This window comes from Arctopsyche grandis, chromosome 12, assembly GCF_051622035.1.
Source record: "Arctopsyche grandis isolate Sample6627 chromosome 12, ASM5162203v2, whole genome shotgun sequence".
Classification (NCBI taxonomy): domain Eukaryota; kingdom Metazoa; phylum Arthropoda; class Insecta; order Trichoptera; family Hydropsychidae; genus Arctopsyche; species Arctopsyche grandis.
The window spans coordinates 18,042,782-18,068,004 of NC_135366.1; the positions used below are offsets into that span (position 1 = coordinate 18,042,782).

The window sequence follows — 25,223 nt, forward strand, 5'->3', positions numbered from 1 at the left end:
TTTGTACTGCAGTTTTTAATTATCATTTGGAATTTAAAAAAAAAATGCCGAAAAATATAATTTGAAGAGTGGATACATTCAAATTATAATAAAAATCATGTTATATCATTTTTCAGAACAGAAATTTGAAATATTTTTTCAATTGAGATGTGTCGAGTATGAATATGATATAGAAAATTGATTTAATAAAATCTCTTTTAATGAAGAATTTTTTTTTTTACAATTTCATGGTCAAAATAAGTTTTTTTAAAAACTTTTTTATACAATATAAGAACTTTAAATAAATTTAAAATAAAATGTGAAGGTTTAATTCTTTTCTTCTATGTTCAATCACTCATTTGAATTAAAATATCGTGCTCTGCTGTAATTTATGTATAGACGAGTTCCTTTCATTCATATTGCACATGATAAATGCCTTTCGTTTTTAAAATATTTAATAAGTTATATAATACAAAAAATCTATGATTTATTACATAACTACATATATGTACAAATTGATTAATTTTTAATATTATTGAATTCACAGTCATTTTTTAAAGTAAAAAACGGATTATTTCTCATATATGTACATATGTACATTCATACATACATAAGCATGTAGGTACTTCACTAAACGATCATAGAATTTTATATCGATCGAACGCGATAAATAGAGGGAAATTACAATTATAATAATTAAGTTATATAATATATATTTCATTTGAATTGAAATCAAAAACATTTTTTTTAATATAACAGTGTGATTTTCGAAGCGTTGGCATAGTTATTTTGGACACGTATTTTTTATTCATTAAACGTAACATCAAATATAGTCCCATTCAAAATTACTTACAAAATCAAGGCAAATGTATTTATATTTCAATAAGTTTTCCTTACATTTTGTATTGCAGTATATTTTGAATGTACTATATATATAAATATAATAACTGCGTATAATTATAATATAATACTAAAATTTATTATTATTATTAATATTTATACAAAAAAACACGATCAGCAATTATTTGGTAAATTTTGTCCCTTATATTTTATTCACAGAATGTGGTCATCTTATGACCGTAGGTAGTATGAAAACTAAGATGGACACTAAAAAGGAACACGAAGTGTGTCTCACTACTCCGGAACTGACGTCCGACAAGTCTTTGGAGCGAGAATTGTGTCCTCGGGCAGCTTCAGCTAAACCTGTGTAAAAAAAATTAAACATCAATACAATTCATAATTCATTGCATATAAAATGCGGTACTCTTTATAGACAATGTGATTTTGTTACCGCATCAAAGAAAGATCATTTATGTATATATAATCATATTTACATATGTATGTATTATATATACAAAAAAAAAAACAAAAAAATACGTCACATTAAAATTTACATTATTATTATTATTTGTTTAATGTTTGTGACCCACGTGGTGTTTGATTCGCGGGTCACGCGAGTTGTATGCGATTCACGAAGCGTGAAATTAACGCAGCAGCTTCAAAATAAAAATAAAAAACAACAAAAAAACCGGAGAAAATATGAAAAATATGAATTTGCGAAATGTAATTCAAAAAGCGAACACGTCACGTTACCTTTGTGAAAAAAAAAAGTAAATACATAAACAAATAAGGCCTATTTTTAAGGGTGCTGCGTGAAATTAAATTACGTCACGTATATACACGTGAATTTTTGTTCATATTATTTAATTTTGACAAATAAGCTTTTGTGTGTATGTGCAAAACAAACTGTGCCGAATGAGATTATAATGGAATTGACCAGGACGATTCCAATGTTAGCTTTGAATCGTATGATGATAATGGTGATGGAGGAAACAATAAATCAAAATAAAATCAAAGTGCAATTCCACAATGAAACAAACAGTGATTCTATTTTATACTGATATGATGATCGGTGAGATAATTTAATAAAATTCACAACAGCGAAAACTTAAGCTGTCTTTTTGGGCAATGGTTCAGACAGTGGCATAACTAACGCCCCCCATTTATACATATAGAATCGATTTGAATTTTTATATATTTAAATACGAAACCAATATTGTTTTAAATGGATTTTCGGTTAAAATTATATTATAATGTATTTTGTGTACATTGAGGGTTTGAAGACAGATAAATGATATATTTATTCACTTCTTAGGAACGCCACTGATGTTTAAAAATGCGCTTTTAGACAGCCTAAGTTTAGTATGTATCACAATACTAAACTCACCTCCCAAAATGTTGACGTGATTATCGTTCGACCCGTGAGGAAGGTTCGGGTAAATTTTTATTTCTGCAAAAGAAAAACGAAAAAAGAAAGAGATATTCTCGCAATGTTTTCTTATTTTTCATTTAAAATAAAAAAAAGAAAGATATATAAATGAAAACAAAGTAAAAATTAGCATTTAACAACAAACAGTGTGCAGGATAAGCCGCTCGGTTAAATTAACTTTTAGATTAGGCTAAGTGCACCGAGCGTGCCGATCTATTTTCCGCTAACTATTCACGACTTACTACCTCCTATCTACTTAAAAAGTATAAGGAAAATAGAGAAATTACAAATAAGAGAAAAAAAATACGGAAAAAATCGCAGTATCGCGTGTTGAGCGCTGATGAAAGCGTACTTTCAACGTGTTATCAGATTAAATTTAAGCGAATCTTGCTCACAAGTCGATGATTTTAATAACGATAGAGTACACTGATTAATTTACAATTATAATAACATAAAGTCAAAGTTTTAATTCGATAATTATCATTATTCATCGTAAACGAACGTCAACTGTAATTAGTACATATAATAGTTTCGATAAACTCTTGCACGACTAATCGATAAAACAAATAAAAACAAAATACACACAAAATAATAATAAAAAACATATATATTTTCTAAATAGAAAATTGTATACAGAGGAGATCGTGACAAGGATCGATTTACATAATTCGCGTTCATGTTGCACTTGCATTAAAATATTGTTACATTCAATAATGTTTAATGATATCAACGAATGCAATATATTAATCTGTACTTATAAATAACTAGTTAAATTGTTTAGATAAGCTGTAAATGCGCATAAAATTTAATAAAAGATAGAATGAAAATTTTTAAGTGGGATAGTTTCGAAAGTATGCATCAAATTTTGGGCCATTTTCTCGTGACAAGGCAAATACCATAAATACCACTTTGACAAAAGTAAAATTTTAATAAATTAGGCTTTTCGTCTCTCAAATACCACATTTTTAGAAGTTGAATTAAAAAAATAATAATACAAGGTTGAAGTAAAAAAATATACTCGAAATATACATATGTATAATATTTTGCGTCTTGTTGACTTAATAGGGCAAAATATTACGGGTATTATTTTCATTTTATTTAAGCCATTTATAGATACAAAGGATATCGTGATTTTAATGATGTCTGAATTGTATTGAAATTGTAGCACTTCATGCTTTTTGATTTTGATTTTTGAATGTTTTTTATTATTAATAAATTATGTTCACAATATTCACATAGCTACATATATCTGCATATGTACTGACCATTTTTTTATTTTACAGTTTTATTTATTTATTAATTTTGTAACTTATCATAGTATTATTTAATTTTAATTTTGGTGTACAGAATTTATTGTTTAATGTGATATTGTACATACATCTGTACATATATACATACATATGTATATTGTGTTGTCATTATTGTTATATCATTATATCGTTTGTTTGTTTCATCATTCAAAATTCATTTTATATATTATCTATATATTATTTATACGGATGATGGATAAGAATTGTAAATAGGTTTTTGAGCTTTTTTTCCTATTATGCTGTACATTTACATTAAGATAATATAATACTATGACATCTAAAAAAAAAGTAAAATAGAAAATGATCAGTATATCAGTAGCTTTGAAAATAGATTGAATATGTATTGTGAACATAATTTAGTAATATTGAAAAGCATTTAAAAATAAAAATAAAATAAAATATGTACAATGGGGATTGCACTATTCTCCCTATCGTCTGGAATAAAATTTATTATTATTATAAGTTTATTCAAAATACATAAAATCTTTTTGCCAATAATTTATTTTATACAATAGACTTAAGTATAGAGTTTTTAAAATTGAGTCGCATTCGTGGCATTGCTTTGTCATAAAAAGATTAAACTTTGACCTCACGAAGGCGTATTTTTAAAATTGTATTGATAAGGTTTTAAACGTAAAAAAATAACAAACTGTATTTTATCATTTATGCATATTATTTTCTAGGGAAGAAAATATGCACTTCTTATCTTAAGTGTGAATCGTTATATAGAAACACGCATTTGTGAGATAAAAATCAATGCTTATTCAATTAATCATCCATTTTAAATAAAACTTTTCCAAATCTGTCGAAAAAACGCGATGAAATTGATACAGTTTAGCTAGAAATTTTGAATTCACGAGGTTATATAAAAAAAAATTATATTTTCTTCCCGTTATAATATTTGAACTTATGTTGTTTTAAATGTAAAGTGCAACTGAGTCGACGGGCTCACGGGTTTGGCTTCTGTAACAGTGCTTTTGTAGACTTTGTTAAGAGAGAGAGAGAGTAGGTATTTTCAAGTCTGGGATCGCGGTCTGATTTCCACACGTAAAAGTGTAACGCCGCAACTTCTCAAAGCCGAAGTTTTCATAGGTTAATTTGAGCGGCGGATAAAGCCGGAGTCGAAAGTGTGCGAGAATTTTCATCCCCTAGGGAGGGGTGTGACGGTTGGATGTGGGGGTATGCACTCACCATACAGCCGCAGCGTTCCCTCAGATTTCCCCAGCGAGTTGGTAGACACGCAGTTGTACGTGCCGATGTCCGACCTTGAGAACTTCCTGATCACCAACCACATGAACACCTTGTAGGAGGACCTCTCCTCCCTTATGGAGTACTTGGGCCTGGACAAACAATAACACTCGTTAGTCACATCTATAGTATAATATACGGGTCGATTTCACTAATACCACCTGAAATAACAGGTGCTGCTTTAGTATGCGGTCTACCTTAACATGCGATCTACCTTTGAATCGCAGTTGACTATTTTTTTATTTGTATCGTAGCAACGACCTGTTTATTATAATTTTTTTTGTTCCTACCTACCACATAATGTTGTCGAAGCATTTTTATTAAAATATCGTCAGCAGCGAAGAAAATATCGACCCTAATAACCTATATGTACATATATATTAATATGTTTTGCTAAATATTATTCGAAATAAAGAAAGGTGGACGTATGCCACTTTCAAATATAACTGCTCATATGTATGTATGTATATAGTTGAAATATGAATAACGAAGCATATAAAAGTATGACTTGAAAAGTGATTATTATTTTTTTCACAAGCTTTTTTTTTACTTTCTCTTGGTTAGTTAAGTGAAATTTTTGACCGTCTAAAATTTGTAAGCTGATTTTGAACGGAAATACGAAATTTGTGAGCGATGACGTACGGAGGTTAGCTCTCATTAAAGTAAAAAAATGTCTTCGAAATGAAATGAAGCTAGAGGAATTTAATCATCAATTAAAACTTAAAAAAATTACATCGGTATCATTTGTCAGATTGACGTGATGACAGCTAGCTATCCAAACGCGTCTTTCTACCGCCTCTGCGTAACTCATATGTAGGTTAAACAGCTGAACTGTTACACTAAATACAGATTTAATATTGTAATATGCTTTTACACTTTCTTCCATATATTTTGAATTCACAAATAAATGATTTAACATATTATTTGCAGTGATTTTGCCATTTTAATTACTAAATTGATACCATTTTTAGTCTTCAATGAATTCACTACTTTGTGTTTGGAGTATTAGACTTTAACTTCCAATTTTCTTTTCCAGTTTTGATTTTCATCTGAATCAAATCGGTTTTTGGTTATTTCAAACACAGTTATTTTTTTTGAAGAAAAATAGAAGCCGCTAAAATTCAAATGAATGAGATGAGATCAAAGACCAAATAGCACTTGCCTTACTGTGCTAACAAAATCCGTTAGCCACTGTGCTGGACGCCTAGCGTCCAGTTCAAATTGTGCGTTTTAAGTTAAAATAATGCAAAATCTGCGAGGCTTATTATTGAAATTAGTTATGAAAATCGGCTTAAACAGAGACATTACTCGAAGGTGGATATCATTTTTACACTGATAGCTGAGGGTAGTGCGTAGTGAATACCTCCATCTCCATCTTATTTCTATCGTGATCATACATATGTATGTATAATTTATTTGATGTGTATATAGAATTATAAAATATATAATATATGAAATTTAAATAGCTACCCGATATTGATGGTTGTTCCTAGAATTTAAAACATTCAATGTTCATAAATAAAGCTATAATTTTTCGTGGATTTTTTTTGGTCTTTATTTTTAAAAATAGAATTCTTCGTAAATTGAAAATGGGTGTAAACGTGCATTTTACAAATGTGCAGTCGTGCAAGTTTGTCCCTGTGCACTTGGAAAAATCAATTTTCACCATGGCATCGGTGAGGTGAGGTGAGGTGAGGAGGGCCGAGCTTGAAGGATTATGATTTATTGTTCGACTGCCCCGGGGACCCGCCCCGTACCCGTTCTCCTTTTATTTCACCTCTTTCGCCAATTTTTTTTACTTTATTTTCGTTGTTGTTGAGTAGTCGTCATCCATCACGAGGATTGATGCTGCGTGAAGCTGACTGCGCATCTGCATAATCAATTCAAACAGCGAACGGCGACCTCTTCATAGGAAAATTTACATCTCACAAGAGCAAGTGTTTGCCTGTGAGACATCGATAGCATCTATACTACATAGAATTAAAGAATTAAATAATTCAACATTTTACTTTTACATATTTACATATAATGCATAATTAAAATATTAGCAAAATATTTTAATTCGAGAGAATTTTTCACGTTAAGGTTGAAGGCTAATGTTGAAAGTTTGCCAAAATAAAATTCAAATTTATTTATTTTTCGATGTATGTACGTATGTACATATATTAGTCAAAGTCGCTATATTCTACTTAAGTCCTTTCTCAGTTCCCGTACTATAAATCGAAATGTGGAAACGGTCATACATGGGAATAACAAAACTAAAATATTTGCGATGAGACTAGCACTGACATCATCAAATCGACTATATAAACCGCACCTTCAATGTGACAGGCAGTCATTACAGTCAGCGTAAGCGCTTTTTTTTATAGTCAGTACTTAATCTACATACATATGTATATACTACGCGATTCTTCTAGTTCACATGTTCCGAATTGAAGATCAAGTTCAATCTTTAATTCAAATTAAAGTGCTCGAATATACCATTCCAGGTGCAACAGCACCTGGAATGTGACAGTACATATGTATAGTAATATTTATTTTATGTATGTACATATGTAAGTCTAAATTTATTACTTAATTTTCTTCAGGAAATGTCTGGGGAATTTATATAATAAAATAATATTTGAAGTTATTATTAATGTCCGGATTTGATTGTGACAAATATGACAAGTTTGAAAAAAAATATGCGTGCCCATTTTAAAGAGATGGAAAAAATAGCGACTAATTACGCTAATTTCTCGTCTTCTCCCAAATTTTTTCTCGGAAGTTCCGTTGTCTTGGCTGTCGTCGCAAAGGAGAGCGCTTCCAAATTAGCTTTGTCTCCTCCTTTGTCATCTCAACAAGTGGTTATCCCTCAGCGACGGGGCTGTCCTCGGCCGAGTCCCAAATGCAAATTAAAACTGTCGTACGGAAGAATGCCGGTCGAAATCTGCGGTTGCGCGCCTTAATAGGAAAACTTCTCGGAAAGCTCGCCAAAATGAAATTATAATAAATATCGTTCATACTTTTTAACGGCGAGACGTCGCTAACAAGATACCGCTTAACCGCGGAAAAGTCACTTCCGTTTTTCCCCCTTATCTCTCCGGAGCGCTTTTTTTTCTCCTCACATAATACTTGCTTTAAATAATGCATGCCCTCTAAAGTAGGAAAACTTTCCTTACAGCGAATTCCCCACACACACACTTTTATCCACCAAGAAAATACTCTTTATCATTTCATAATGAGGCCATGACTATTTTTTGGCTTAAAATAATATTCCGAGAGACACTTGATCGTATTTTTTTTTGTTTACAACCATCATGCATATTTAAGTATGCTCACTTTCATCAAAATTGAAACCCAAACATAAATCTTTTGATCTTAATTATATATCTGTTTGGATTTTAAGAATTTGAAAAACAAATCTAACATACATTCATATTTTATTCAGCAATTCAATCCCCATCACCGTTTATTTCGCATGCGAATAAAAGCTATTTGTTTTAATTTAATTTAAATTGAAATCATTATATCATAACTTTAACTTCTAGGCTTCAATTCTAAATTAATTTACATATGTATGTAGGATTGCAATGAGTAGTGGATAGTGGGAATAATTGAAATTTGACGCTGTGAAAATGGTCACGATTTCATCTTTGTATTTGAGTATTTTGTGACCATCTAACTTCATTTTGTATATTGCAACAATCAAGTACAGCAATATGACAACCACTTTGACATTTGTTGACGAGGATACAGATATTTCTACGCTTTAGAAAAAAAATCAAAATAGAATACTGTAAATTAAGTATTAAAAAAAAATGAGTAAACATTTTTTTCGAATGGTTCCATGAAAGATTGCTAGGTAATTTTTTCGAATTAAGAATGGTTGATATTCTTTGGTGAAATTCGCATTAGCCTGATTGAGATTGGGACCATTACTTTATGAAATATTGCGCAACGTGCGACTATTTTATTTGGTCTAATATATTTTTTTGATAATGTATACATACATATATTGGAAATTATTGGCCATATACGACGAAGCCGTACGACAAAAGCATTGGGAAACTAATTTGTGGAAATGCGAAACAAAAATTGTGTAAGTATCCCTTTGTCCCGCGGACAATGCGGATTGTCGGCGACTTATTTAGTTAGGTCCATTTGATTAGGAGATTAAGTCAAACAAAGCCTAGCAAATAACACGTCCTGCCGTCCATTCGCTCAAATTGAGTAGCCTTTAATGCCCTTCGGCCGGTGTTTACTTTTCCCAACGGCGAAAATATATACATTTATTTATATGTATGTATATCGAAATATATACATAAATATTGTACGTATGCCGTTGTTGTTCGGAGCGTAATGGATTAAGCGCGGGAAAAAAGCCCGCGAAACGAACGAGACGAAGGACGATGGTCCTAATGCGTAAGGGCGAGAGGGATGTGAATACGTGCTAGCGTGTAATTAGAGCGACCCCGATTTGTAAAAATGGTATATAAACAATGTGGAGGCTTTTAAGTTTATTTAATCATCAATGATATAACTGTGTGAGACAATTTTATGCCGCAACTACAAGTCTGTAATGTAAATTTGACTTATTTGTATGTAGATTTAATTGCAATCTGAAATATTCTCACAGGGAAGGATTGGATTTTTCTATATGCGATAATTTTGTTTTCAAATGATTTTCTAAGATTAAATATGAATCTCAGCTCATGTATGAACATACATATTTATATATTACTAGTGGTGCTACCCGGCTTCGCTCGGTAAATGGAAATGCAGTCTAGTAGTGTGAATACCGTCGAAACATGAAAAAGCTTCATTGGTTTTTTCTTATTAAATTTATTTGAATCTAAAAAAAATAATATAATTTAACGAACGACCGATATGTCTTTGACCAATCCAGCCAATCAGAAACGTCAGAAACCAGCAGAAAAGACTAGTGGTTAGCATATAATGTTTGAGTGGTCACGGGTATAAATCCCACTGGTTTCTGCTGGCCAGACCTTGTGTTTGCGACTCCAGGTCGATCGTTTCCTATCAGAGTTTACCAATTTTTCTGATTTTCATTAAAACGGTTCCAACAAAAGTCTCGTGTTTTCAGCAATCTCGAATTTCGCCGAATTGAATAAAATGCTGTAATTTACAAATCTGACTATTAATGTTTCTGTAAATGTTAATTGATATGTATTTACTGAATTTCGATGAATTGTTTAAAAATGCGAAAAAATTACAAATTTGACCGTAGATGTCTCTGTGGGTGTTAATTGATATGTATTTACTCGGTCTCCGTGACGGGCCGGAATGTGAAATTACCGAAAACGCAAATATCGGAAGGCAAAGATCGAAAATCGAAAGATCTTAAGTCGAAATATCAAAAAAAAAGGGTGCATGATAAACGGTACATACTCACGTACATAATCACTTAATTTGCGCGAGCAGGATACAACAGGAACAAGAGGAACAGGCTTTTCCTCTCGTATTAATGTGCGTGCGGAGAATAAATAAGAACATAAACATTTTACTACTAGTAAAATGTTTATGGCCAGGAAAGCGCATTGGAGTTACCTGTCAGGCCTTCCTGGTATAGATTAAAAATAAATAAATAAAGACTTTGAAAACGACAGCCAAATCAGAAATGAATTACAGACACCGTTTCAGTTTTATATATAACAATATATATATATGTATAATAAACCAGTGCATTAGAAAACACATTTTTTTAATTATACGCTTATAATATTGTAAAATATTATAAGCGTATAATTTGACTGTAGAGAAAATTGGCAATGCACGAGTATTATTTTATAACGGATGTCTTAAAATAAATCCGTTGGCCTTATTAACCGGATGTAAGTACAATATGGGATGGAAACACAACAAAACGAAATTGCACCATAAAATTAAAACATTGTGAAATGTATGAAACCGATATAATCATTTAGAGAGTAAAACAATGCACCAAGCATATTTTTTGATATCTGATTCCCATACATACATACATATGTATATATTTAATATATGTAGAATATATTTCATAATTACACAAAGCACACCTGTAATTAACAAACCATGCTAATTGTTGATTCCAGCATATAATTAAATACCAAAACGTATATTATATTCCGAGCACTACAACAACGTGCACACTTAACGATATAAATATTATTTTCATCGTGAAATTGCGCCAAACAAATGCTGTAATTGCCTATACAAATTGAACGAGCAATTGTGGGCAATGTCATAATTTAAGTAGCGTTCAATTGGACGTCGATAAATTCAACTGCATTAATCGTTTCCATACCAGAAATGTTTTCATACAAAATTTGCAGTAACGCATCAATACATATGTACATCCATATTGAGCTTGCGTTATAATAGGTGGGGCCGAAATCGAAATGCCTTGTTGCACAAATGTGCATTCATACGTTCCGCATTGGATTTGAGAGCAACACGAATTTTGCCTATACAAATTCACGCCATGTATCCCGGGCTATTGAGAAAAGTTCTTTCAATTTTGGCGCTCGTAAGATCGATTTTTGAATTGTTTTAATTCTCACTGCGTAGATATTCTCGAATGTTTTATTTTACGGATGATCGAGGTTGTGATGAGGCTTTGCGCGAATTGGCTGTCGTATTTCGCTTCAGATGGTAACGCCGTTAGCCGTTATTCGTTATGATGGAGGTTACGGCGTTTGCGGTTCCCGTCGTTACAGCTTCAGGAGCTTTTCAGCAAACGTTGCTTTCCCCCGGTGGCAATGTGCGCGAAAGCTCGCGGCCCGTGAACAATTTTTGCGGGCGAATTTAATTATGCCAATTTAATTCGCGAATAACCCAATTCGGAATTGTGTCTGGTTTTTCCAGATGCGAGAAAAATACTGGAGAGATATGCCCAGGCTTAAGGTTTCTTGTAAAATAATTGCTTACATAATGCATAAATATAGAGTTGAAATCTAACAAAAAATATTCTAATACTATAGTAATTGAACATGTTTTTGTATTAATATATATTTATATATGTAGTAAATATGTACATACATCATATGTGCCATGACAGGAATTAACCCAAGGCGACACACGATATGCTTAGATTATTTTTGAACATATGTATGTAAGTACTAACAATCAAATACATCAGTACATAGAAATAATGGAGTACAATCAAAACATATTTTGATTGTACTCCATTTTGAATTTATAAGATTCAAAAAATTCAAGATGCTATCAACTAGAATTTGCGACAAGCTGAGGTGGAGGATATCGATTTATTGGATCTGTCACAACAATTAAGTCAGAAAAATTGGAAATTTATATCAAAAGACGGTCGATCTGTGTTTTAATAACCACAATATCTTGCAAGCAGCGTATTTAAATGGCCGGGACTAGAGCTCACACCTCTCTACTGGTATACTGATAGTTCTACCAGTGCATTACGCTGTAGATATGGAAATGTGTGTATAAAATAATATATTTAGCAGCATAGATCAATGGTAACCATGTAATGCATTCAATTGTGTGGTTACTGTTCTCTGTTGTTTGCTGCTGGCCAGAACTTGGATATGTGAGATATAAGATCGATCGTTTCCTATCAGAGTTTGCCAAATTATCTGATTTCATTGAAATGGTTCCTACAAATTGGCATCCCTGTCCTATCCTGTTAAAATTCGAGTTATTCTGCATCTTGATTTTTGCTGATTTGTATATTGTTGCTATTTTTTCCACAGATATCTCTGTGGATGTTAATCGTTGTTTTTATTTGCCTCTCATAGATGAGAGTGCACGATTGAATGAACTATCCTTTTAACATATACCCATGCATATGTATATACATTCATATTTTACCTATGGAAACTATTACTTCTTTGTTTCCATACTAACTCAACTGCATTTACGTTAATCTTATTGCAGAAATGTTTAAAAACTGTTCACAGAAAAAGCTATTTTTTTACCATTCATAGAAAATCCACGAGATATGTACATCTAATACAAGAAATTTCAATCGTTTCGATGTTCTATACTTATAGTTATAATACATATGTGTACTCATACATGTTACTTTTGTGTATTTTATTATTGAATTAATAGTAATGTTAACAACTTCTTACCCATCCAACAGCATCTCTCCTCTATTTTTGACCCAGTAATTAATAGTATTGGGGAATGCTTCTACGTAGCACTCTAGTTGCACATCTGTGTCCAAAGGGGCACCTAACAACTGGTTAGGCACTTTCACAGTAGGCGCGACTGAAACAAAAACAAAATTGATAATAATAAATTTAAAATCGCAAATTGGACGATTCGATTATCCGGATTAATTCATTGATTTGTGAGCTTGTTTCGAATTTCAGGCCTAAAGACGCTGATAAAGTCCGTTTTATTGCTTTGTTTCGTTGAGAAATTGCTTTATTACGTATTTCACCGCAAACAAACGATTCAGCATTCAGCTTACTCAGTGAATTAATAATTCGGTAAATACTACCTATTTTGTTAATTCGTAAATTTTCTCTTATAATTCAGATTTACGGTTCAGATTGATGTTGAAGCATTATCAAAATTGTATTGGTAACAATTTACATATGTACATTAAGTGATTTTATTTGAATGCGAAAAATCGTATTTACTTTAAGTAAAAATTTTAAATAGAAGCGAATTCAATGGCAGTTCATTTGATTTTGATTATTAATTGTTTATTGTAAGTCATATACTTAAATTTAAATCGTTTTGTTGAAGCTGTACATATATTGTACGCTATATTAGATATATACATATATAGAGTTGGATAGGGTTGATTCCACTTTCAAAACACGTGTAATCATATAGGTCTTACTATGTTATATGGAAGTATACAAAATTAATACAATCATTATACATACATACGTTTGATGGGATATATTCAACTATTTGAGTGAAGGCGCGCCTCACTAATTATTTTAATTTATACGCATTTGAACCCGGTAAGTCCGTGTAAAAACAGTGTTCCTGGGATTTGTGCAATGGCGGCGGGTCACCCTAGCCCTTTGTGAATATCTTGCGGACCTCAAGTGTGTCCCGTTCCGGTCCCCCGACGATATTATAAATTCAGTTTGGTCCGCCGTGATAAAAGCGGACAATGAAATGGTCATTTGAATTTGCTCCGGCCAAATTTGAATAATTAAACTGATCGTCTTTAAGTAGGGGGTGGGATTTTGGAGGACATCACACGGAATTCGTAGCTTGTTGCGGTCCCAGTTTCTGGGTCGAGGTTCTCACTTTTTAAGACTGCGAGTGGACACGGTAGGGCTTTGTGTACTTAAGGGTAGGCTCAGGACGCGATACGCGGACGACCCGAATTCGATTAAGTGACAAAGATGGGTAAACAGTTCGATATTAATTAATATTCAGATTTTTTTGTATACATATAATACTTACAATTCACGTTGAGGGTGATTCTTTTGCTCACGGCTGGAGGTACGTCGTTGGACGCTATGCATAAAAATGCACCCATCTGACGTCGGTCCAGTCGCCAAAAGTGCAGCAGGCTCCCATTGTACGTGTCCACTATAAAATTAAATGGAACAAAATGTCAAAATATTATGAAAAGCAAATAAACCGAAGTGAAAACTGTTAGACACCGGATCAAATTTTAATTATATTTGAAAAATTGTCGCCATTGAAATCACTATAAATTGCAAAAGATCTATTACATAGTTGAATAGAAAAATAATAACGCTTTTTAACAATTATAATTAATGGCGACATATATTAGATGATTGCATTAGTTTGTGCCCATTTACAGTTAAAAAAATTGGGCATGAACTTATGCAATCAATCAATTATTTCACTGGCGTAGAGATTTATCTGCAGACAAGTCGTATTTTTTTAGGGTTGTTGTTTTTCAGCGACGTTAGACTTTTTTGCCAAAAGATATGTAAGTAGCATTGTTCAGTGGTTACGTTAATGCTAACCATCGAGAAATTCCGGGTTAAAGCTCTGGTTCGACCTCGGTTGAAAATAATCTATTCCGAATATTTCTGCAGTGCTGTTCAACTTTTATTTGTGCCTCCGAGTAAATCGTTTTCTATCAGAGTTTGCCAATTTATCTGATTTCATTGTTGAAACGGTTCCTCGCCAAATTGTCAACCAGCCTACTTACTATTTTTTACCATTATTTGAATATAATTTAAAATTTATATATGTTTAAACCATAGGGGTAACCCGTAATGGCACAATGGTAAAAATATAAATTCAGATAAATAAATATAAGGTTTTTTCGCAGTATAGTACAATAAAAATAAAGTAAAAAGTTGAGATGTATATTTAAAAAATATGTATAGAAGGAAAGGATAGTTTTGTATTGGTCAAAATAATATCAATATTTGAAAAAACACTTCCTTTTTATAAGTTTCTTGTATGATATGTCGTGGTATCTTTCACCATAGTGAATTTTGTAGCTAGCAATTTATCTCATAATAACATACTTCTCGTTGAAAAGGCTCTTTACAATTAGTATTGCACCTAATTTATACCAAAATGTTGTATGCAATTTTATTAATGACTGTTATTAAGGATCTTGGTGTAATACTCAATAATAAACTAGATTTCTCTGAACATATTTCTTTTATTACCAACAAAGCATTTAAATCTCTTGGATTCCTACTCCGCTCAACAAAACCCTTTAATGATCCTTATGTACTAAAATTACTTTATTTTTCCTTTGTAAGGTCTCACCTTGAATTTGCCTCAATTATCTGGTCACCTTTTTATTTATCCCATATTAATTGTATTGAGAAAGTTCAACTTAAATTTATTAAATCCTTACGCTACCTTTTTCCTACCTATACCCATTCTACTGTTTCCGACATTTTAAAAATCCTTTCTTTTAACAATCTTTCTGTCAGGCGACGACATTCTGATGCTATATTCTTCTTTAAGCTCATAAATGGTTTCCTTGATTGTTCTGATTTACTGAATAAGGTTAATTTCAGAATCCCAGTTCGATACTCTAGACGCGTTGCACTCTTTTCACTTGATCCTTTCAATACTAATTCCCAAAAATATTTTTATCTGCAGCGCGATTATCGTATGTTTAACGGAGAGCTGAATGAGGTTGATCTGTTTGGTATTTCCCTACATCAATTCAGGTCTAACATCAAGAGAATCTTGACCGATTGATTCATTTTTTCTTCTATTCTATTTTTCTAATATTTCCATTATTTTTATACTTTAGTTTAGTTTTGTAATGTGCTATTTAATCATATTATAGTTTTCATTCTTTTCCTTTTCATTTGTTTATTTTGTATTTACCTTTTTCATTTGTTTTTTATATTTGTAAATTTCAATTTCTTCTTATATTCTATCTTATAACCTTTTCCAAATATTTTAATACTATAGTTTAATTATGCAATGTACTACATATTTTGTCATGCCTTTATTCTTTACTTTTTAATTTGTTTTCCTTATATTTATCTTTTTCATTTTTGTAAAAATCTATTATTGGACTCGGATGTTACATATATTATTTATTTACTTTTTGTTTTTTTTATACCTATCTCTGTACATCCTGTCTGTTGATTTTTCAATTAATAAAATAAATAAATAAATAAACAAAACTATCGTTAACTCTGTTGATGTTTGCAAAGCAAATACGTGTCTTCAAATAAATCTCTTTAAAATAGTTGCTATTTTGGGGCATTGTATTTTCATTTCTGAAGAAATCTATTTTGGCTCGAACGAGTTTTATTTTTAAACAACTTCTTTACTGTCTATTAAAATAACGATGAGCTTTGAATCTCTCTATATTAAAAACGAACAGTAAGTAAAGTTCGATTTTTTAGTGTCTGGGACACTAACAGTTATATAAATAATATGAAAGGTTTTATCGTTTGGGCTGACGACTGTGGAGAATTTTATTGTTTTATTTTTTCGATGAATTTTTACCGAGAAGTAGTTTTCCGAAGGGGGCATTTTCTCAATGGCCGAGAGACATCATTAAGGGGCGCCACTGAGACTTTCTGTGTATACACTTGGCACTCTTATACGACGTAAAACAATGGTCGATTTGTCAGATTTTTCCCGGTCATCAGCGAAACGGGTAATAAACGAGTTCATCTCCGGTAGATATATAACTATCCAGTCCGTGCAATAACGACCGGAATAAAACTGTAAACTTCATCTCGGATACTTCTGAAACGACTCATCCTCCCACGTCGTTTCACCGGGCAAAAGTTAAACTGTCGTATCCGTGAGACACTCCATATCGATATTGACATTTTTACGAGCGAATAAAACCCGACTTAGGCTCTCGCATGCGTCTGTTTACCCGGTTGCGTGTATTATCCTTGCTGCTTACTGTATCTGTAGGTATATTGACGTCTCCCGCTAACAAACTTTTCCTATTACGTATAGTTTTCTTAAGATAAATAATGATTGGATGCGATAGCTACTGATGGAACTTGGATCCATGACGAAAGCTAATCAGAGGTCGTATATGAAATATCCTTAATTTTATTTTACGTATATCATTCTTGAATGTATACGATTATTATATATGTAGATACATAAACATACTTGCAGAACTTTGTCTATAAATAATTAAATCCCTTTTTTTTTAAAGTAATTTGAAATTTTATTAAAAACAATTTAATCAAAGACTATAAATTATATGAACATTACTTTAAAACGTCAAATTTTGTCCACTTTTTATATGTACATATATGTAGATAATGTGTGAGATGTGTGGCCAGTCATGAGTCAGTCAAACTATGTACATATGTATATAATCTTTGAAGTTGCATAGGGTTAGCGAGAATGCTAGTTGAATAGTTAGCTATCATTGTCTCGATCTGACAGATGATTCCAATATAATTGTTAATGATTGAGGTCCTCTAGCGTTCTGCCGAAGACATTTATCTACTTTATTCATAGCTAACCCCCGTATGTTTGGTAAAGTATTAAAATGGAAGTGGTTCACAAAAAACAACTCACAAATGTCGATCTTTTGAAACAAACCAACTAATAAAGTAAAACTAATATAAAGCTTCTAGTAAAAATAGCAAAGTCGACCTACTTATTAAGGCTTCAGATTTCTTAAGGATTTATTTTTGCAAATTCTTTAGAATGAAATTGTAAAAAGTGTAAAAAAACCTTTAATGAATTCAAAAGTATACAAAAATGAATAGAATAAATATTTAGATCATGCATAATCTACAGTGGTTGGCAACTTATGATCTGCGCGTAAATTCATTAATGATATGCCCTTATTGATGCTTATTATTTTTTTTTAATTTCTTTAAGTATAATTATTTTTTTTAATAGAAAAAATAATTATACTTAATAGATGTCATAAAATTTTAATATTACTTTTACCCAAAGCAAATATATATATTTTTAAATTTATTTTAAAAGTATTTTACTACGATTCATCCAGTTCCCGAAGAAGTTGGCAAGCATTGATCTGTATATTATATTACATAAATATGAATGTTTGTTTATTTGTCCGTTTTGGAAATCTCCAGTTTTCAATTAAGATCCAACAAATTTAACATTTAAAATTAAATTAAAAAATTTAACAAGCAACATAGATCAGTGATAAGCATTAAATGCTTTCGATTGAGTGGTCATGGGCTCTATCCCTGGCTTTGTTGCTGGCTGGATCTTAGATATGTGACTCTAAAGTCGATCGTTCCCTTTCTTCTTCTTCTAATGCCTTGTCCGTATCCGGACATTGGCGACCACCTCGTCAATTATTTATAGATATCCGCATCGGTCTTCCGAGCTTCCTTTCAGAGTTTGTCAATTTATCTGATTTCATTGGAAACGGTTCCAACAAATTGACAATCCTGTCCCATATCTCGCAAAATTTGAGTTTACAGCTTCTCAATTTGTTAATGTATAAAAAAAATGCTGCAAAAATTTGTCCATAGATGTCTCTATGATGATTATAATGTTTGATGATTGATGTTTGTAATTGAACTAGAATAATACGATGTTGACAATAGACGTCGTGTTAATAAGAAAAGGGTGTATAATAAAATAAAATAAATAACTTTGATAAACATGCAAAATTTTCTAAATGAATTATTTTTTTCTATTTAACCGTCACCCTTCCGTGCAATGCCAAGCATCTAGACTAATTTTTTTTTATAAATATGTAAAAACGAACGTCGTCGTCTGTAGATAAAATTTATGATTCATATTTGCCAAACATGTGAATCAATTTTAAACTCTTAAACAGTGTAAAAATCTCAACGTGATTCACCGTGAAGTTATACGTCGTTGTGTAACTACGTACTATGAGTGTTTATCTTATGGAATTAGATTCGGTTACTCTGCTGAATTAACTGCGCTGATAACTTCATGGCTTCCTCAAAGAAAGTATCCAATATCGAATTTCATGGAAGTGTAAACACAGTAATGTATCTTGGAATTGTGTTGGTGTATCCGGATATCGATCAGAGTTGGTCTTATATTGTATATACATATATACATACTTATGTATGTATAATATAATGGTAGAGCCTTCTTCCCTTTGTATTCAAGTCAGATTGCTTTTGTTGTACAACAGTCCGCTCTTACCACTCAATCAAAATGAATTGAGTGCGTTCGCTACCGCCTGGGCACCAGCTGAAACTCATGAAATATTTTTATATCCTACGTGCTCGGAATGCGCTCTCGCTAACTGCCAGGAAAAGAGGTCTTGGCTCCCACCGGATGCTGTGTCAACTGCCTCTCTCGATAATGATGACTTTTCATGCAAGAGCGAGCCATCGCGGGTCGTCGATGAAAAACGGCGAATTTCCTATGTAGCCAAATCGACCGTACTTTACACTGTCGATTGATATTTTATACGGCGTATACCAGTGATTCTTGAACATTTTTGTATCTATGTACTTGTCATGTACATACATACATATATACAAGTTACTGTAAAATACTGGTTTGTACATACATACATACATGTATAGCCAGCAGGATGGCTCGGTGGTTGCGTTTATATTAAGCACTGAGAGGTCGCTGGGTTCATTCATCCGAGCTAAAAATTTTAATTTTGAGTAACGAAACTATCATAATTTGTAATAAAGTAAAAAGTTACCAATTATAAATTTATATGTTGGGGTTATGAGCTTCGAATAAACACAAAAAACATACATTTGATTTTTGATAAAATGGACATATTTTTTTTAATATGTAAATTTAAATATGAGCCAGCAGTTTGGCTCGGTGGTTGCGTCTATGCTAAGCACCGAGAGGTTACCGGGTTCGATCCCGTGCTAATCTTTAATGTTACCGGTCGGACTTGGATATTTTTGACTACAAGTCGATCGTTTCCTATCAGAGTTTGCCAATTTATCTGATTTCATTGTTGAAACGGTTCCTCCATTAAATTGGCAAAAACCATTCTACCCACCATGTTTCCAATATTTGAATATGATTTACGAGTAGTAAAATGTATGTGCAATATTAAATTTTCGAGTTTTTCAGCATCCCGAAATTCAGCTATTTATGTAATAAAAAATGCCACAATATTTGTAATTGGCGAGAAAGGCGCATTGGGTTTGGCCTGTTAGGCCTTTCTGATTTATATGTATGTAAAATAAAATATAAGCAAAACTGGATGATATTTGGTATATGCTATCTATTCGATGAAATTAAAACAAAAATCTTTGCCATTGATATATTCGAGTCTCTCATTAAGTCTAATGCTTTAAAATACTATGAGAACGTCTTCGATTTTCTTTACCAAAGTGTGTGTTGATCTCAGGAGAAGAAGGATGCCTATCAAAATTTTGCAGAAGAATAGGAATGGCAAAAACCGTGATGATTAGTCTGACACAGATATGGAAAACCATTCTAATATGAGACAAACGAAAATGCGTTAGGTGCTCTCCATTGCAATATATGACGTCGAGACATAAAAGCTTGAATATATAGAAATGGACATGTTATATACCTTCGAAATATGATGTTGGAAGCGGATATTGCTCATTCCTTCGACCGCAAGATGCAAGAACATTTACATTCTTAGAAAGCTGGCAGTTTCAGATAGACTCACCACAACATGTAGGAAAAGGATTCTTTTCTACTTTGGCCAAATTGCCAGAAAGGGTGTGGAGATTTAAGAGAAGCTAGTAGTCATCGGAACAATAAAAGGAAGGGGAGCGAGAAGATAGTCTCCCAGAAGATGGTCAGATCAAATTAAAGAGCTGACCGGATCGTCCTCCAACGTTGTTTTCAACTTGGCACAGGACTAGGAAGCATGGAGGAGGATAGAACTGCCGCAACGTTCAGCATTGAGCAAACGAGAAAAAAGATGAAGATCCATTCAATGTATGACCTGTACTGTGTATGAACTGTTCAATGTATGACCTGTACTGTGTATGAAGTATTATATGTGTCCAAATTGTATATGTACATCTATTGTTGAAACTTTTAAGTTATGATTAATCATCTTAATATGTAAAGAATCAATTAAAACTATTGCAAAATTCCATTGAAATATACGGGAGATAAGTTTGTGATTTAATCTTATTTTCGGTCTGCGATTATCAATCTCATTATGAAAAGCTCCCTGGAAAAGCTTGCCGTAAAGTCACACGGAGCTTTATCGCGGCAGCTGGTCGCGAAAGTCACTAAGAAGAAATCTTATTTTTACTTCTTTTTTTTGTTCTCCATGCGATTTTCATTGTTTCACAGCACTTTGAACTTCAATCTTTTCTTAAAGGGGGGTATGAAGTCACAAGACGACGAGGCCGAGGTAGGGGCAGCGGGGAGGGGAAGGGCGAAATTTCATCGTTTTTAAACAATCCTCATCTCGCATACAGATATGAAAAAAGTTTCCGCGAAGTGTTGAAGCAATAAAACGAATTTGAATTATTCCTCACCATGGAAAAATTCTTTTTCGACGTTCAATTCAATTTCGTGACTCAACGATTTGAATTGCTTAAGCATTATTAAGTTCGAATTAACATAATCGCAATTCACCGGAAGTGACTTTGTCCGATTAGATGGTCACGTCTGCACGATATCTGCGATGGGATATCTCTCGCTGAAGCATTAACCTACTAATTGAATTGACTATTGGCGTTTAACAATCGTAAACAGACGTATATATGTACTATACACGCTTACAGCATTATATATGTACATAGGATTTACACACTATTGAAAATGCTGTTAAATAAGCCAGTAAAACATATAATAGAATTTTTTTTTTTAATTATTTCTTCAATTTTAAAAACGGTACACAAATAGCAAAGTGGATAAAAAATGGAATTTTTATTTGAGAAATGTGGATAGATAGTATTTGAAAAAAAATGTAAGAATTAAAAATATCGTATGACTTATGTTATGACATACTTAGGTATGGTTTTTTGTGTAGGTCTATAATTGTATCTTATAGCGCATTTAGAATATATTTAAAAAAGCAGGTCCTGGATTTTTTAATCGTTGTGTAAAAAATGAACGAACTGAGGGTTGGTGAAGAGGGGGGTAACATTTTTTTGGCGGGAAGGGTAACTTTTTTCATTTTATAATGTCTCGCTTTGATCAATTGATAAAGAACTTTTTTTTCAAAGGTGAAGTCTCCGTTAAGGGGAGAGATAGAGCAAGGGAAAGAGAGCGGAAGATAAGACATTTTTCCTCTTTATTAAAACGGTGAAAACTTTTCCGAAAATCCGAAATGTGCTGGATGACGGAGACTTCACAGATTGACGAGAATCGTTCATCGGAAAGTCATCATCGTCGATTTAATGTCCCACGAAATTGTTATCTCTTATACATATGTACAAACAATGTGTATGTTCCTATGTTTATATATATAATTATACAAAAATAAACTAGATGAAGTAAATTATACCGTTCAGTATACGTATTTATATTTTATATAATACATAAGACTTGTGCAATTCGATGTATAAATTATAATGCGGCGTCAAGACAAAGGACAATTTTTTCCGAACTTTTCGAATCCTATTTCCACTTTTACAAAGTCAGAATAAACTTTTTAATGCCTCCTGTAGTGGTACAAAGCGACTTTCCATCGTAATTGCCGCGTTTCGAATGTAAATTAGCTTTTTGTTTTCTTTTTTTTATGTTTTTATGAATTTCGAATTCAAATACATAAAGAAAATAAATATATATTTCTATGTTATACTATCAGAATATTGATATTATTTCATGATTAATAAATCTATAGAATTTAATTCCCATTTTAGATGTTGCATGAGCATGATCTCAAGTAGATTTACTTATAGTCATATAAGCCGTTACAAAAGTGGCATAAGTCCACTTTTCTTCATTACGAGAAATAATTCGCAAAACATTAAATATAATATTTTACGTTTAAAAATATTTAAAAATACTGCATATATTCTGCTTTTCTGATGTTCTGGAGATATAAAATTAAAATAATTGATAACGATTAGTGCATTAAATCAAACAGAACGTGTTTTTGGAACTGAAAATTGGACTTTTAAAATAAGTACACGTTGTAGCTAAGAATTGTGAATTTTCAATAATACAAAACAAACATACGAATAGTATTTTTTAAATAATTACATATATACATATTATATGTAGTTAAATAATACAAACGTATGTATGTTCATATAAACATGAGGTGAGGTTCATAATTAATCTTAGAAAATATGTACCATTTGGAAAGAAAATCATTGCATATAGAAAAGTACAACCCTTCAATATCAGAATATTTTATATGGGAATTAAATCTACATATTATTCAAATTTCATAACACGATTTAACTGAGAACTTCTAGATATGAAATTTCAGTTCAATAAACCAAAAGGTTTCTGAGAAAAACATAAAAATCCTTGTTTCTCTAGAGTAAAAGTACTACATCCGGTTTACACACACATTTTTTATAGATCATTAAAACGTGATCATTGATCCATTCTGAGTTCGAATCAGTCAAAATCTCGAGTTTAAATTTTCGCATGATCACAAAACTTTATATATTGTTACTACGTACATAGGTAACGTAAAAATCAGTGGCTTAATACAATTTTAAAGGCTAAAATATAGAAAGCACGATTACAATTAGAAGGAATGGAAGCCGAAAGAGGTTTCAATTTAACGAATTTAAAAGTTACAAAAAAAAGGAGTCGTTTTACTGTAGACTTTGCAGAACTATTATGTATATACATATGTATGTATATATTTGTCAAATATAATAACATGAAAGAAAAGTGCTAAAACAAATAACATTTCAAATGCTTTAAAACGTATTATACTAAAATGAATTCACTTGTTTTTTTTATTCAATTTCAGTCGACTAATAACGGGTGAGCTTCACACTAGGCTAAAATTGTACGCGAATATTTAACGTATAAATTTACTATCGAAATATTAATCAATACAATAGTTATCGTTAGCAAATAAAGCTGAAGTTTTTCAAGAAATTGAATCGCAATTCAAGTGTCCACGATGATTAAATTGAATACTACATACAGTCTGCGAATCCGTACTTCGTACGCAGTATTTGCGAATTTTGTTAAAATTAACACCGATTACTATTGACTAAGCTGTGATAAAAAGTGATTTCAGCGTGTTTTTCATAATAATTTTTAATTATAAAGTTTTGTTGAAATTTTTCATTCGCGTGTAAAAATCTTTTCATTTGTTTTCTTTTTTATAAAGTGATTTTCTTATTTAAAAATTAATTAATATATGTAATTCAAACCGGTATAAAAATTAAATGTCACTGATTGTTAAATTATGTGCAATATTTTTAATTCTACATACATTGAAGAAAATGATTAGCAAAGGCGCCTAAACTATTGCTATGGAGACAACATACAAGCTGGTGATTTTTTCTTATTTATTTTATATTGCTCTGCAGATTTATATTATAAAGCTTACGTACATGTGTATATGTTATTTATAAATACTATGTATATTTAAATTTTCAGTTTGCAGTTACAGTAATAGCTAATTCGCTCAGATAATTTACCCGTAAGCATATTTTATTTATTTTTATAAATAACAAAAATAATTCAAATCATCTTTCAATTTTGCTACAACTTTAGTATTTAAATTTTGATTCGAGTGTTTGATTTATCGAAAGAAAAATCATATTTAAGTTTTTCATATAAAATTTTGAATTTTTTTACGAAAATATCGGAAAAAAATCAAATGGAAATATATTTTTTACATGGCTAAATACATATAACATTTTTTTCCTATATCTGTATGTAAATATGTCACAGTTTTCAACTAAAATATCACCCGACTTGGTAATATAATTTTATTTTATTTTACATATGTATATGTATATATACCAGGAAGGCCCAACAGGTAAACCTCAATGCGCCTTTCTGGCCAATTTCAAATCTTGCAGCATTTTTTATTAAAAAAATCGATGAAAAACTAGAAATTAACTTTGAATTAATCCACAGAAATATCTATGGCTTTAAACTTGTACATACATAAATCAAATTCA

At 31.6% G+C, this 25,223-nt stretch overlaps 1 protein-coding gene across 1 annotated transcript in view; it reads right to left on the bottom strand.

Moving 5' to 3' along the window:
* Nucleotides 1-1,045: 1,045 nt before the first annotated feature.
* LOC143920450 (lachesin-like) overlaps nt 1,046-25,223 on the bottom strand; it is a 257,007-nt gene continuing 232,829 nt past the window's right edge. The window contains exons 5-9 of the mRNA XM_077443340.1: nt 14,197-14,325; nt 12,894-13,032; nt 4,750-4,898; nt 2,207-2,269; nt 1,046-1,182 (exon numbers count right to left, since the gene is read on the bottom strand). Coding sequence (XP_077299466.1) covers nt 1,046-1,182; nt 2,207-2,269; nt 4,750-4,898; nt 12,894-13,032; nt 14,197-14,325 — 617 coding nt within the window. The remainder of the gene's footprint in view (nt 1,183-2,206; nt 2,270-4,749; nt 4,899-12,893; nt 13,033-14,196; nt 14,326-25,223) is intronic.